Source organism: Furipterus horrens, unplaced genomic scaffold (assembly GCF_987537825.1).
Source record: "Furipterus horrens unplaced genomic scaffold, mFurHor1.1.pri manual_scaffold_4, whole genome shotgun sequence".
Classification (NCBI taxonomy): domain Eukaryota; kingdom Metazoa; phylum Chordata; class Mammalia; order Chiroptera; family Furipteridae; genus Furipterus; species Furipterus horrens.
Window position 1 is genome coordinate 122,460,924 of NW_028327174.1, and position 16,919 is coordinate 122,477,842.

General features: G+C 41.7%; 1 protein-coding gene across 14 annotated transcripts in view; it reads left to right on the plus strand.

Moving 5' to 3' along the window:
- The window catches only part of AOPEP (aminopeptidase O (putative)), a 360,558-nt gene that overhangs the window by 302,572 nt on the left and 41,067 nt on the right, over positions 1 to 16,919 (plus strand). Inside the window, exon 13 of one of the 14 annotated variants that reach the window (XM_090274020.1) lies at positions 4,414 to 4,548. The exons of 12 other annotated variants lie outside the window; for them this stretch is intronic. In XM_090274020.1, the coding sequence (XP_090130146.1) occupies positions 4,414 to 4,491 (78 nt within the window). In that variant the 3' untranslated portion in view covers positions 4,492 to 4,548. Of the gene's footprint in view, positions 1 to 4,413; positions 4,549 to 16,919 lie in introns of those variants that run through there. One more of the 14 variants, XM_090274019.1, reaches the window with a different exon arrangement.

The window sequence follows — 16,919 nt, forward strand, 5'->3', positions numbered from 1 at the left end:
TGTTTTTATAGATTTGCCTATATGGACATTTCATATCAGTGGAATCATATAATAAGTGTCCTTGTGTGTTTACCCTTTTTCACTTAGCATAATGCTTTTGAGGTTTGTGTGTGTTGCACCCTGTATTAGTAGTTTGTTCCTTTTTATTCCTGAATAGTATTCCATTGTGTGGATGTACCACATTTTGTGTGTTTACCAGTTCATGGGCACTTTGGTGGTTTCCCTTTTGGGCTCTCATAAATAGTGCTGCTGTAGAAACTCACAGTTTTTACAGTTCTCTCAAGTATACCTAGAAGTCATATAGTAAATTGACGTTTAACTTTACAAGGAACTGCTAGATTGTTTCCCAAAATGGTTGTACCATATTACATTCCCACCATTGATGTACAAGGGTTTTAGGTTCTCCACATCCTTGCCACAGGCCATATTTAAGGAATAATCTTAATCTTTGACTCTTGCTATTTTTATGAACAAAAGGAAGCTGGAAACTACTGTAAGGTTTTTGCAATTTTTCAAGTGTTGTTAACACATTAACTAAAATTGTAGTCCTTGGTACTCTATCCTCTCTAATCTCTAGGTTCTACCACCAGCCATGCTTGCACTAGTTTAATAACATTATGTTTGTTTTTTCTTGTAAACTTGATATAAGGTATGGAAGGGGTGTGTGTGTGTGTGTGTGTGTGTGTGTGTGTATTAGAGAAATGTTAATTGTCTAAACACTAAATTAGTTTACTTTGAGAAGGAAATTTATTTTGGGGAGACCTTTTTCTTTAGTCTCTGTTACTCAAACCAAAAGTTGTAAGTTTATATTTCTGATTACACACATTGTTTTATTATAAAGTAGACACACATGTTTATAGAACCTTGTTTTATGATGCTTTAAATAATTAAGTGGTAAAGTTTCTATTTATGGAACTATGTAGCTTTTAAGGGTTCTTTATTAACAAACAACTAGGGTTGTTTCCAAAGGCCTGACAAATGCTGTCCGAGAAGAATTGATCACATCATTGGGCACGGCAGGGGTCACTATGCACCGTTAAGACCACATGGCGAAAGTCGTTTATTACTTTTGTATATTCTAGGATTTGCAGGTATGGTTTATTTTAGCAATGAATTTATCAGATACACTTATTTTTCTAAATAAGTCATATAGCCGGTCATAACCAAGCATTCTGTTAAAATAGCCCTTTCATCATGGGTGAGGTTCATGTCTACTCTTTGGGATGAGCAGAAGCATGTGTCTCAAAACAGTCATTGAAAGCCTATTTGTCTTTTGAATTTGTTCTTGTCCAAAGTTTGTTTTATCAGTGACCAGGTAAAAATAATATTTTTCAGGGGGCACATGACTTACTAAGAGGGAAGGATGAGGGACACCCAAGTGACAGGTGACTGCAGGAGAGGAATAGTGGCAGAGATAATGTTCTTAGGGTCTGGTATCTGAATAGACAATCTCAAGTGACACAATTTGCATGAATTATTCTGGCCTCCTTTTGCACTTTGTTATGAGGGGGCAGTTTGGTATAAAGGATTAAGTCTCATGATACAGAACCACCCTCATGGGATCACATGGGTGTCACCATGGTTGGGGGTGCTCCTGGCTTTCAGTGGGCTGAGTCCAGGATTGTCATGCCAGCTGTGCACGGCCCTTTCTTACACAATGAGGATCACGCTGCCTCCTGCGCAGTCTTAGGGTGCCTGCTGGAGGGTTATACAGGTGAAAAGCCTGTGTCTAATATTTGAGCTTAGAACCTAACTCTCTTATATGCACGGTTTTAATATTTACTGAACTTTCTAATAATGCTACTGCCAGGTAAATCTGGAAAGACTGTACTGTGTTGAATTTTCACAAGACTTGTTTGCCATTTCAGAAAATCTTGTCATCAGTGGGGATGCTTTTGTGTCTTAAAACTCTGTGCACACCTGCTTCTGTTTGTGTTAGTAGCTGTGTTCACAGAGATTCCCACCTCTCATTGTCTTATAGAGTACTCAGACTTGTAAATACTGAAATCCATAACAGTGCATTCTGACCCACTTTTCTTTTAATTCATCTTTATGTCAGAGATGGGGCATTGTATTATGGTCCCTTCTCCGATTGTTTCTATTATTTGTGTTAAGGTGTCTAAGAATTTCATTTCAAGATCGTTTTAGAAGCTAGGCATTTTTTTCTGATAATGTGAGAGTCATTGGCTCCAGGTTACAACAGGCTTTTGGTCCATGTTGCTGAATTACTAAGTACTAAATTCTTATAAATGTGGGGGGAATATGATGGGAGGTAGTAGCAGCTCTCAGAAGATGCAGAGAGCAAAGCTTCCAGGTAATTGGGAGGGGGGCAGGGAGCTGTCTGTCATTGATCTGTGCTCATTTTCTGTGAATTGCCTTATATTTCTGAGAAGAGATGTGGCTGAGATAAGAATGAAGATTCAAGCTGGCTGGCCTCTTGATCACGTTACTGAAGTCCTTATAGGCATTAAATAGACACGGACATTAAATCATCTTACCAGCCTCAATTTCCCAGGTTTTTGCCCTTCTGTCTGTGGGTTCCTGACGCCCCTGTCCCACACCAAAGTGGTCCCTTCCAAAGCTTGTTTTCTCCGCAGGGCAAAGTGATTTGGAGCCCTAACGTGTCCTAGAGTGCTGCATTTCACCCTCCTGCAACCTCGGTACCCTCCTGCTCTTCATGCCCTCAGTTACCTGCCATCCATTTGTCACCCCAGGCCACCTGGTGCATGCCCGTCACTCCTTCACCCTGGTTTGAGAGACATGGTGCTTTACCTGCTCCTCACAATGTTAGCACTGGTTAAAGGTTGTAAATTTTCCAATAATGATTGTTCTCCACCTCTTCCAGTTTATTACTGATATTTTAGACATTTCAGTGTTTATAAGCACCTTTCCCAGCAGCTTATCCAGAACACAGAGAGGAAGAGAAAAGTTAATTCAGCCATGTCTTGGGAGCTCCTGAGTAGTTTACTCAGGGACAGGAGGCTGGAATGCATTTCGTTTGGTTTTATTTGTAATAACCAAGTCCACTGTTAATATAAAAAGTTGAGTTTCTACTGGACCGTGACATATTTGAGAGTCTTTTGGTAGAATCTGATTGTTACATAGAGTGGCAGAGATCGGCGGCAGCACCCAGCAGGCTGAGCGCTGAGCAAACTGTTGAGCTCCAGACTGAGTGCCAAGCTGACTGCTGTGGCCACTGTGCATTCCCAGTTCCTGCACAGAGGAATCCAGTTTTATTTTCTGGTGTGGTGCCTGTCCTGTATTTTTATTTCAATTCAGCATATTTTGCCCCCTTATAGTTTCAAACAGACCAACTTGAGCCAAGAAAATTAACATATTTTCTTATTATAAAAGTAATATTGTGTACTAGAGACAATTTAGAATGTACAGGAAGGCATAAAGAAGAAAACTGAAAACTACGGGTAATCCAAGCATTTAGAGAGCTGCTTACTCTTAATATTTTGGTGCTTGTCCTTTAAGTCTTAGAGAAAATAATTATTGAAAAAGAAAAGGAGTATGTTTTATATTTGTGACTTCTACTTTGTGATTTGAAGGATGGTTTGTTTGGGCTACTTTTCATTTTTTTTAATTAATTGAATTCAGTGATTTTGAAATTCTGCCTTTTTGGAAAGATCTGTTCCTTCTAGAAAAAGTAACCTGATTAGCTTTGAATACTGAATTTCACCATTTAACTGCAGCTGTGGTTCTGGCTTTCCCAAGACTTGTATACCTTAACTAAATCTGTTTGAAACCCATTCCCTGTGTAGTGGAGTAAACTTGTAAGTGCAGTCTGTGATCTGATCTCATGATCTTAAGAGTTGGTGGCAGGTTTGTTTGGGTGATGAGGGCTCGTGCGTTACAGGCACACCTCACAGATACTGCGAGTTTGTTCCAAAATACGGCAGTAAAGTGAGTCGTAATCGTTTTTGTCAGTGGATGGTCATGCCTTCAACTTGTAAAAAACACGTCTGTGAAGGGCAATAAAATGAGATATGCCTGTTCCCCTTTTGCCTTTGACTTTGTATGTGACCATCGATGTAAAAAGTGGCAGCAGCCTTGCTGTGTTTCCTCTTCCCCTCCCAACATGAATCAAACTGACATCCATTTCAAGAACTGAGGGTGTGCTAACCTCATGCCTTGTGCTTGGATCTTGTAGTCACCATATGGAGATTATGGAAGATGAGCCTCTGTTCAGCAATTAACTATGAAGCTAGTTCTGTTCTACTTTTAAGAGTAATGCTGAAACTGATAACTCCCAACTTATTTCTAAGGAATATACAACTATACAGCCATTTCCTGTTTTCTGGCTTTTATTAAAATGCAAGTAGTCATGACTTCAAAGTAGTATAATCAAATCCTGAAGGGCGTATAATGCTAATGCTTTGCCTCTTTGGTATTTTTGTTTTACCGTAGGCTTGGCTGGCTTATCTGGCCACCTTGCTGTCTACATTGGTGAAAACTCCTCCTGATGTGGCTTGGTTCCCCGGCTGATGGAAAGCATAGTGTTTGCCCAGTGCTTGCCCAGTGCATCCCAGGGACGGGCAGGCACAGACGCCTGGCCCATGAAGTGCGCTTTGCGATACAAATCTGGGTGATGAGTATTAATCATTTTGGGAAGTAACAGATTTCTGAATTTGCCTGTATTTACTTCAATGAAATGGAGTCAGTGTACCTCTTAGCTTTTGCTCCTCGTGATATGCTCTTCCTGGTTTAAAAAGAATGTCATGAAATGTAAGTGGGTGCCTTTCTTTCCCAAGCATCCAGTGGTAGAACATTCTGGTTGGCATACACACACACTCCCAGAATGCCGGAATATGATGTTTCGTAGGTCTCTGTTTTAATATGAGAAGGAAATAAGTCCATTAGAGTGGTTTTTTATAGAAACTGATACTACCTGATAAAAACCTTGGCACTTGTCAAAGGCCAGGAGCGCAGCTGTGTGCTGATGCACAAACAGTGGCCAGCTGGCGGAGCAGGAACAGATCTGCACACCCGTGAAATTGAAAGGGAGCTGTTGGGTGTCACTCCCATGAGGAACCAAACAATTGCTGAAGTTTACTTCTCACCTTAGATCCTGTTCCAGCCCAATTCCTGGAGGATGGGAGAATGAAAACATACACTTCCTAAATGGTTGCTGGATCATGTCATTTTAGGTTCCCTTTTGGAAATGTATCTCAGTTCAGACACATGAATGCTGTCTGTTCCCCCGTCTTTCAACTTGTCCCAGGTATTTGGAGGATGTTCATGTTTGTGGACTGGGTACCATAGCTGAGGGGCTTTGATGTTCTACAGTCCCTTCCCCTTCTTTTGATTGCGTGTGTTTCTGCTGGAGATGTCTTTTTCCAGTGCCTACAGGGACATGAAGTTCCTTGGTCTCCTGTAGCTTTTTGTACTTTGTGGTTTCTCTCATCTTGTATTACCATGCAAAGGGGCCTGATCTGAAGACACATGGCCCAGGATATTGAACTAAAGTGTGGTGGCCCACAAACCCTCCTAGGTGACTTGAGTGGGCCTGGAAACACACTGTCATATGTGTACAAGAAAACCCCACTGGCCCTGCCTAGCTAAGGCCAGCTATTTGTAGTGTGCCTTCCTTTCCGGGTCACACCTCTTGGAGCTGTGGGTACACCTCCTGGTCCTCCTGGGGTACTGGGGCCGGGAAGGCCTTCCACAGGTGCAGGGGTGCGCTTCTGAACTTGAGGGTCTGTCAGTCTTCACACAGCCCATCTGAAAGCCTGTCCCTTCAGGACCAGAGTGAGCTCCCGCCACCAGTCAAATAGGGTGGGTGGGTCCTGCAACACTGCTTTTAATACCCACCTCTCAAGGTAAGAAAGTTCTGTCATTCAAAGGTGTGAAATCAGAAGCCACAGGGTGAAATCAGAGGGTGGCCATAGAAAGACATATTCGCCCTTGCTGGGGGTGTCTAGTAGCTGACATTCTCCCAGCATACCCTCTGCTCTGAGGCACAGAACTTCATGTAGGCACATTTCAGTAGCACCAGAGTCTGTCTAGTTACAACTAGTAAATAATGGGCGTTCTTTAGGAATAAGTATACATTCATTGAAACAAATCCATGAATACATGACTGAATAAAGTCAGGGCTGGGTGCTTTGTAATTGTTCTCACGTCTGTGCCTTTATTCTTTTATTTTTTTATTTTTTATAGCACATTTAAAAATTGACTTTTAGAGAGAAATATCTATTTGTTGTTCCACTTATTTCTGCAGTCATTGGTTGATTCTTGTTACCCTAACCAGAGATTGAACCCACATCCTCTAACCAACTGAGCTGCCCAGCCAGGGCCTCTGTGTTCTTAATCTGTGATAAAGTTGCCTATCACTGATTTTATAGGATGTGCTGCCCTGAGAGTTTCCTAAGGTCTTTACTGACTAGGGTTGTGTGTGAGCTTATGTGTAATGAGGATAAGGATTTTCCTAATATTGTGCCAAGGGATAGAACTCTGGAGTTCCTTTTAGAATGGCTGTTTTTAGGGTACCCATGTAACTTCCAAGGAGATTTCAACTGGAAACAGTGCAGTTGGAGGCACACCTGACATGGTTTGGGATAAGGAGCTGGCAGCTTCAGCCAACACAGATAGCTAAGAATAGCCCTCAACTGGGTGCTGTTAATCTCTAAGGCAGTTCTTCACCACTGGGCCGCAGTTGGCACAGCTAAGGCGCTTGCCTAGTGTGTCCTCATTTTACCTCTCCTTTTGATAGCTTCGTTCCCTTTTTTGGTGCTACTCTGTCTCTTGAGCTGTCGATTCAGGTGCTTCATGGCCTCCAAGTGCCCAGTGTGTGTCTCTCCATTCTCATCTCTCAATCTCCAAACCCCCACATGGTGACTCTTTCTCTCCAGCAGAACCTCCTCATCCATTTCCCCTCTCCTTTCACTCCCTAGTGTTCTTCTAGCTTGCCTGTCTTCCACAGGCGCTAGGGTAAACCAATAAAAGTAATGGGCTGACAAGTGTGTGACCCTTCCCATCGGTCACAGATTTCTCATATTGAGAGGTTTACTAGAGGTACAGTTCCATAACTCAAAGTCTTCCCCTTCTTGAGAATGAAATATTAGGTAATTATATGACACTGTAATTAATAATAAATTTAACCTACTTAAAATGCCTTTCATAAAAAGGCCCCGTGAGAAATTTTTGACACTTAGAAATATGAGGTTTACATTGAGTCCTTGGCAACATTTTGCAAATCACAATACTGTTGTTTTGTATTTATTATATGACATTGAGAAATGGGAATAGAGTACGAAATATATAATGAGTCTACGTACAGAAAGAGTAAAAATCATATATAGCCGGAAGTTAAGTTCCCAAAATTCGATGAGTGAGCAATTCAATTTGGTATAATATAAATAGTAACTTTATAATATCAAATTGTATTATTTAGTTAACCAAATTTAAAGATTTTATGTTCTGCTTTTATTGTCAGCTTTTAGTGCAGTGAAGCCATTGAACATGAGAGAATTGTTTCTAAGTGAGCTATTGAGTACATGCCCCCTCACTTTGTCATCTACTAGAAGTTTGATTCCAAGTTCTGACATTCATGGTGCTTTGTTCATGGGGTGCATATTTGAAGGTCAGGATTCTTTAGCTACATCTGGAACATAATCATATTCTTACTTTTTGCTCAAAGCCAAGATATAGGCAGAGATTATTTCAACTTTATTCTTATTATATTTTAGATAATAAGCTTGGACAGGTGTCTTTATAAAGGGAATCCTTGACAAAGAAAAACAGATCCAGACACCCATTAAAACATACTCCCTCCCCCCATTTTCTCCTTCCTTGATAAATTGGTCAGTTTGATAGCATAGCATAAGGATGCCAAAGGGCAAAACTGGTGAATGCAAATTGAGTTCTCTGACACATGTCATAGAGATGAGAGAATTTGAGAATTATAAATGGGACAGAAATGGTATGAGAGGTGACGTTGCAGTCTAAAAGTAAGGATGAGCTAATCTTAAAATTCTACTTGGGTATTGGTAATTTTCCTCTTAAACTGTTCACTATGGCCTGTGGGGCATTTGGCTTATCAGGGTTTATGTGGGCTTAAGGCATTTGTTTGGAAGATGTAAATATCCTCATGTTTTTATTGGAGTAAGGTTAGAATAATCATGCTTTTCATTCTGAGCAACTGAGAGTCTTTGCTTTGACATGAGCCGATACTGTTTCAATGATGTAATATGGACCACTGGAAAGGTGCTGGACTAGCAGGCTTTGCTGTGATTCTCTCTAGTGTCTTGGTTGGATTGATTGATACAGTTCTGGTTTTGTTATGACCCTGGGAGAGAAGTGGGAAGACATCCTACAAACCTCGTATTTCACTTAATAATCTGGAAGAAAACCATTTTTAACTATAATCACAACCCAGTTTTCTCTTGAAACTGGTCACTAATTGTTGGCATATTTGAAAAAATCTCCTATTATGCATTCTGTAGGGGCAGTCAGTAACCAGTTTGACTCAAGTTGAGGGCCAATTGAAATGTCTTGAAGATGCAAGCAGTAAAACCTAAAAGGAATTTCATCTGTACTGGTGGTTTGCTGTTTCTTAAATGAATCTCTTTGATACCAGATTCACATAATAATTTTGAAGAAATTGCTGCATGGAATGTAGCTCGTCTGTCAGTAGAAGCAGCCCCCATCCCGTCACTTACTCTCCCAGGCCCCCACCTGCCACATGCGTTCAGATGCTTCCCCCAGAAAGCTGGCACGAGAGCAGTGACTGCAGACTGCGAGGAGACGCTCCTGTGACATTGGAGCACTGAATTTTCATGAATACAAAGAAGATTATACAAATACCTATTTAAATCTCCATACTTTGCTATCTAGTGATGGAGATGTTTTTAAGACTTTTTTAAATGAGGATGTACATGCGATCCTCTGTGAGCCAATTTTCTTTAAGTCTAAAGCTTGAGAGCATTTGGAATCTTCCAGTAACCTTGTTTGCTTTTTCAAGACGTTACCACTGATTTCTCAGAAGGACATTAACAAAAACTAGTTATTTGAAGTATTTAAAGAAAATATCTTTATTTTATTTTTTGACTTTGTAATCTATGCAGATGGGATTTATCTGGTGGGTGCTACTTGCTTTTAATCTTTGCATGTGAGGAAAAATCCCTAAATTTTAAATAAATTTCTAAGAATAGCTAATCCTTAAAATGACAAGATTCATAATGATGAGTGAGTAGGGGGAGGTCTTTTATCCCTTATAAAGGTATTTAATCTTTTTTTTTAAGCTTTCTTTATTCTTTAATTATCTTTTAAAAATATTGACTATACAATAAAATATGTATTTACTTGCTTTTATAAAAACAAAAGTGTGGGATTGCCTTATTTTCAGCAGATGTCAGAATGGTGGGGAGTTTTTTTTTTTTAAACTTGGGGAGAATATTGTAGTTTGTTCCAAATGTCACCAGAGGTGGAATAAGGAGAGATTGAGGAGAGCCATTGCCCTGAGCTCCATGTCTGACCTTGGCCCTGGGTTTGCAGTCAGCCTGGGGGCTGTGGATTTAGAGCCCTATGATCCTGTTCTTCAGCCTGGCCACAGCTCACCCTAGCAGTGTCATCTCTGGGCCATTCAACTGTTACAGGACCAGATGCTCACTGCAGTTTGGCAGGATGTGCATTCTAAATGTGACACTTGTAGAAAGTTACCACTTCCATTTGAATCGGATAGGCTGATGTTTAGTTGGAACATCACAGGTGTATGACGTATCTTTAGCCTAAGAGTGGGCATGAAAACTGGAGATTCCATAGAAGCTTTGGAAGGTTTTTTGTTTTGTTTTTTAACCAAGAAGACCTCAGAGCATTGTTGGTAGTTTGGTTATGGGTAACTGTTTTTAGTTTCTGGCATAACATTTTTGTATCCATCTTTTAGCCTTTATTATGACTTAAAAAAAAAAAAAGATTTTCCTTTATCAGCCTCTAACCACTTTAATCTTAAGAATTCTTTCTGAAGTCACCCTTTGTTTATTTTAACCAGAAAGCTGATTAGAGTTCATTGCTGGAAAATGATAGGCTAGACAAATGACCATGAAAAATACTTTTGTCCTTGGCACCTAAAAGTCATTGTCCAAAGTATTGCCACATTTGTTTATAAAGGATGAGCAGGGTTTTATTATTTGAGATTATGATATTAAAAACCACAGCATTTCGGACACCAGAATTCAGTAAATTCAGGTGTTTTCCTTGGGGTTGACTTGGATTTTCCCCTGGAATATTCACATTTCTCTTCTACCCCTAACTTTGTGGAGTAAATAAGGCATAACGTTCATTCTGGGCAATCTAGGAGATTGCTGAAGGACTGTGGAAAGGGTGTTTTAGGAGCAGTAAACAGTTCTGTCTGCTAAACTAAAAAAGGAAGCTGGCAGCCCTGTTCATTCTTCCTCAGCTGCTGTCTGCAAGCCTTCAGACACTCTTGGAGAAAGGGAAGCGCTTAGTCCTGAGATCTATGGCAACATTACAAGTGATTTATCTAAATAGTGCACCCCATTACCTGGCAGAACAAGCTAATAAATTCCTAAGGGTTGACCTGGCTTTACTTTCTGATTGACAGTGATCCTGACCAGCTTTCTGACTGAGCCCCCATTTACCATATGTAACGAGGAGTGTGATGACATGGTGGGGAATGGTGGCCCCTCAGACACATAGGAAGTACAAGGAGCTCTTTAGGTAAAAGTTAATCAGTGTAGGAAATGGCTTTAGTGTGGGAAACCGTCCCTCTATGTCCATCCATCCTTTGATCCTTCCTTCCATCTTTACATTTGTTCCTATATTCAAAAGAGGTGATTACAAGTTACTCTATTTTCACAGCACAAAAATGAAGTGACTTAAATTGCATTGGCAAGTTTAAGAATAATATTTTTTTAAATAATAATAAATATTCTGTGCTATTAATAGAAATAAATGATAAGTTTATGTATTTTTACACTGCTATCTTCAGTGTTAGTTACTTGTGGATTTGCTAAACACTGGATCACAGTTTTTTAAAAGACTTTATTTACTTTTTGAGAGGGGGAGGGGTGGGGGAGATAGGGAGGGAAACATTGATGTGTGAGAGAAACATTGATTGGTTGCCTCTCACATGCACCCCAACTGGGGACCTGGCCCACAACCCAGGCATGTGCCCTGGCTGGGAATCAAACCAGCAGCCTTTTTGTTTACAGGACGATGCCCAACCCACTGTGCCACACCAATCAGGGCGGGATCACAATTTTAAATAAGTGTCATCCTATGAGCAAAATAACAGCATTTTACTTAAGTAATACTTCTCTCAAAAGCTTTATGGCAAGCTGTACAAACAGAAACAACTTATGAGTTTTCTGGTTTTTTTACTAATTTTAAGAAATCCTTAAAATAGCCACTTGCATTATTTACTGTTAAGAACAAGGACCTGTGATGGCTGACTAAATAAGATTGCTAACATGACTTTATTCTTCAGAGTTTGTAAAAATGGTCTTTGGGATGTTAAATTTTTATTGTTACTTCATGATTGATATATTTCCTTTTCCCACAGAACTAAAGCATGTTAAAGGTGCTATTTTAATTTAATTCTGGGAATATAGCGTTAGGAGCATGTTACAGGAACTAGAAGAGGAGAGCACAGGCCTTGTTAGCCCTCTGTCATACAGGGCAGCAAGAAGTCACCACCTGGTTTGTCCTCAGTTCCAGAGGACCTCAGTGGGGGAGAGGGCACATGGGGCAGGTGACTTTGAGGCCCCAGCTTCACCAGAGGCTTGCACCCACATTAGTAGCAACAATTGCCCATACAGAATCAAACAGCCATTACTTTCCTGTCCTTTGTAAAATTTAATGCCCAGCCTCTTTATTCTGCATTTTATTTCCCCATTTTAAAACTATATTACTAAGAAATGGTTTTCTGAGAACTAGAGACCAAGGAGGGCTGAATATCATGCTGTTACAATTCTACTAATAAACCGATGATTACACACAAAGCCAAGTTTAGCTTTCAGCCTTTGACCAATGTAGAGCCACATGATAAACATCTTTCTCTAAGTCTAAAGGAAAACATGCCGGGGCCCAGGTGTGTCTCATCTTGGGCTGCTTCCCACTGCTTGAGGCTCCACATTTTCCAGTTCTTTCCCAGAACCTCTCTCCATTCCTGAGATGAAAGCGGAGAGCAGGGGTATCTGTCTTCTTTCTACTACTGTCCTTCACTTATTTTGGACAAGATTCTAAGAGACACTGGTGATGCACACTTTCCTGGTCCCTCCAGGTTGCATGTTCATGGAGGTGGGGCCCATAGGGCAGACCACCCCCATCTCTGTGGCCCTCTCTTGTATTGAGTCAGGTTTTTCATTTTCAGCGATCCCATCTCTTCTCATAGTGGTTCAGCTCTACAGACAGGAATGAGAGCCAATGATACAAAAAGCATGAAGTGAGAAATGATAGTAAAAAATTATTTTTTTAATGCAAATAAGACATGATAAAGAATTGCATGTCATTCTTCCTCAGTGAAGAGTTTACCTGGAAAGATAAGGCTGGTTAATCGTTTCCCTTTGGAAAATAAAACAGTGTGAACTTTGGGAAACATCATAATCAGGCAGTTCCATGAAAAAGTCAATACAGCATGAAAAAAAGAAAGTAATAGCATTGATCTTGTGGACATGTGGGTTGTTCCAACCTCTCACTCATTCCCTTTACTACTTAGATATTTTATGAGGCTTCTTAAACCAAAAGGCCCTGTGCCATTGAGGAACTTAGCCAGGTTTGTGTAAACAAACCATTTGTGGGCAGAGGCAGCCACCATTAGCAGCCCTTTGAGTTATCCAAGGGGTAGCCTGCCCCTGAATTGTGTAGGAAATAGTGTCATGAAAAGAGGGATTTATGCTAGAAAAATAGAAAATAAGGGAAACTATTCAGAAATAAGATTTATCTTTTTAAATTAAAAAAAATTTTTTTAAATTTATTTTAGGGAGAGAAACATCAATTTGTTGTTCCACTTATTTATTCATTCATTGGTTGCTTCTTTGTATGTGCCCTGACGGGATCGAACCCACAATGTTGGCATATCTGGATGACGCTCTAACCAACTGAGTCACCCTGCTAGGGTAGATTATCTTTTAAGTCACTTATGCAGAATGTAAAATCTGATACAGCTAGATTGTAACTGTGGGGGGGGGGGCTGTTTGAGGGGCGGGGGAGTGACACATGGAAAACCTACAATAAACGGCTGTGATTGCACCATATGTGTTGAATTGAACACAACTCTTCTGCATTTAATGAAGACTTTAGCCTTTAGGGGTAAATAAAACATCACTAAACAGGGATGGCCTGAGTATTTTTTACTGGCTGTAATAATTAAAGCCATGAAAAGGTGGTGGGGTTATGTTACTTATTAACTTGAATCACTCTTAGATTTGATCAAGACGTGGTTGCCTATGGCGTTTTGTTTCATGCTTGTCCTTTGTTTCATTAACATGCTCTGCCCTGGCCTTTGTGGCACTGTAAAAGCAGCAAAGCAGTTAGGAACCAGACCCAAAAGGGCTTTAGACCTTCTGTCCAGCTCCTCCTCATCCCCTGCCCACTCCCCCACCCCCAATCAAAAACGACCTTTCAGCAACTACAGTTGAGCCTGAAATCCCCTGTAAAGCTGTGTACTTGGGGGGAGGTGAGCAGAGGGACCCGGAAGAAACCTTTCCCACTTAGAAAGAAATTGATCAGAGTTCAGGTGTAACTGAGAGTTTTTAAAGGGTGTTTTATTTTCCTCATAGGTTGAGCCAAAGGTTAAGCATTGAGGTGGATTATAAGAGAAGTTTGGGACCCAGATATATTGGTTTCCTGTTGCTGCTATAACAGATTACCACAAACCCAATGACTTAAAATGACACAGATTTATTTTCTTATAGTATCTGAAGGTCAGATGTCCAAACAGTCTCACTGGGCTAAAGTCAAGGTGTGGGCAGGCCTTTGTCCCTTCCCAAAGGCTCTAGGGGAGAATCTTGTTTCCTTGCCTTCAGCTTTCAGAGGTCCCTGCATTTCTTGGCCCAGGACTCCTTTCTCCATCTTAAAAGCCAACAAAGCCAGGCTGAGTCCTTCTCAAGCAAGCTTTCTCTCTGGTTCTCTCTCCCCTGCCTGCTTTCTTCACGTTTAAGGGCCTTGTGATTGCCTTGGGCTCACATGTATAATCTAGGATCATCTTCCCATTTCCAGATCAGCTGATTGATAACCTTAACTCCCCTGAGTCGTGTAACCTCAGGACTTAACAGGTTCCAGGTTTTAGGATGTGGCCATTGTCATGCTTATCACACCAGAAGACAGTGATAACATAAAGGGTAGTCAATTGTGGAGTTCATAGGGTTATACCATAGACAGATAGAGGGTGTGCTATTAGAAGTGGGTTTTTATAGCTTCTTACAGTTTGCTATAGCTACTGTCAGGAAAAATACATGTATATGTACATGTACACATATATATGCTATTACACTGTAGAAAAAGTCATTTGTAATTTTAGCTTAAATGGGGTTTCTGTTTTACTGTAATATCTATGTCAGCTACTGAATGTAGAGAGGAATTTTAAATGTGACATACAAATAATTTATAGTGTTAGTTTGGGGGAAATTGGCATTTCTCTAGTCAAAAGAATGATCTAGTTTGTCTTGTGAAATTTTTGTGCTATAATTTGTTTTTTATTAACATTTAACTTCACAGAGGAACCTTGAATATAAAGATGATAATTATTTTTAACACTATAAACATCATTTTTGGTGCTCATATCTGTATAATTTTTACGTAGTTTTTAACGACTGTGCACATGCTCTTGGGTTCTAAGTGGCTTGACTTCTCTGTGACCCCTTTCCCCAGTCATCTCATTGAAGATTGCTGGTAGTGTGTGCCTCTGTTCTGTGTGGCAAAATCCATGAGATGACAGATGTGTGAAGTTCTCTAAGAGAAAAGCACCATCTGTATTTGCATAAAGCAGAGCTACCTGGTTAAGCTGTCAGCAGCTTCCTAGTAGAAAATGTCCCTGAAATAGATATGACATTTACCTGTAATGGCTTTATTTGCCTGTGAAATTAATGGTGTAAGGCTTTTAAAAACTGTCTTTGAATCTCTCTTCTGAAGACCCCATTTTAACAGGTTTTCATCATTTAGTTGCTAAAAATCAGTGCTAGTGGTCACATGATTGAAACTTGGTTCATGCTACAAATACATTAATTCAGAATTGGCTGTGCTGGGTACGTTGAGGTAGGGAGATTTTTAAAAAGGAATCCCAGGCCTGCATGGACCTCAAATTCGAGCATATGCACTGGGGCATGGTAATGATTCTGTTAACATGGCAGAATAGAACTGCTTGCGTGGAACTGAATGAGAGAATAAAACTCAGAAAGCAAAAATGGTTTCTGGGAGGGTTCTTTAAAAAGGTAGCCCTTGAAAAGTGGTGGTGGGGGGGTGGGGCGGGGCTGTATTTCAGGCATAGGGACTGTTATTAGCAGTTCCTATCAGATTGCAGGAAAAGTTTGTTGAACGGTAGAGGAGAGGATTGGAACTGAAAATGGGCACATTGGGGCATACACATCATTGTTTCAGTCAGAGAACAGCGAGGATCAGAGTTGTGCTTTAAGGCAACTCACCTGGTCTGATGGTGGTGGACAAAGCGGGTCTGTAATCCAGGGCCTTTAACAAGGCAGGCCTAGTGAGGGCTTGCTCTCAGTGGGGGTGCCGGAAATCAAGCAGGGAGGAGAACGGAGAGCTTCTTTGGCTACTGGTTTACATTTGGTTGTTACTTGGGTAGAGTCACCGTTGCCTTTCTTACCCCATGCTATTTGCACCATTGGTGTTTGAGGAGGACTGGCCGCTGTAAATTCATGTCCAGGAGCAAAGTGGGCCTTTAGACAGACAGAGCGCCACTGGTGTTCCTGATACCCTTGAAAGCTGGGTCGAGTTTTTACCCGTGAGAGAACAGAAGTCAGAGTGCTCGTACCAAGGTCATTAACTAGGTAGGTGAGTAGCCAGGCAGGTTTAGACCTAGGTTCTAGGTGACTCGCTGTGAAAGCAGCCCTAGCTGCTGCTGCTGGTGCTTACTGTTTGTGTTCAGAGGCAAGGACGTCCTCCTCCATTCCATTTTGCTCCAAGCAAGTCCTGAACCTAAAACAGTGCAGCGCAGGGTGCGGGGAGGGGGCCTCTTCTGCCTGGACAACTCCAGGGGGGGGGGGGGCGGGGGGCGGGCCCCAGACACCGCCCCTTTGGTGGGTGCCCCGTGTCCCCGCCCCGCGTTCCCGCCCACCTTCTGACTGCCTCCAGCCTCTGACCCTGCCGGCCGCCAGGTGGGTGGACGCGCGAACAGCGAGGCTGCCCTGGGCACTGGCACGAGGGCGGACTTTAGCCGGGCAGGGCCTGGAGGCAGCTGTCAGTGAGGGCTGGGGTGTGGAGGACAAACCGCGGCCTGTGCGGCCCCGGGGCTGACACACCTGCGTGGGTGAAACTCTCTTGTATTAGGTTACTCCTAGCTTCCATAGACATGAGATTCCCTCCATCCCTCAACATCCCCGTCTTGCCTGCGGGGACCTGTTGCGCCTTCCTGGTGGACGCTGGTGGCTTGGTCCTTCGGGTGAAGGGCTTCTGTTGGGGATGTCAAGGGTCCTGAGCACCACCCAACCCGGAGCCTCGGCCCCCGAACCGGAGAGAAGTGCTCGCGTGTAATATTGCAGCACCACAGCCGTAGCTCCCTAAGAGCTAGGTACTTACTTTTTTTCTTTTTCTCTTTTCTTTTCTTTTGGTCCTCATGCTTCTAATTTGGGCCATTCTTGCTTTCAGAGAAGAACGTGCCCCAGGGACAGATGTCAGTGTAGTTCTCGCAGTCTTGCGACTTAGATGCAGTTAGTTGAGAGTGGAGAGCAAGATGTGTAGATAGAGCGCAGCATAGCCCCGGGGGCTCTGCCGACTTG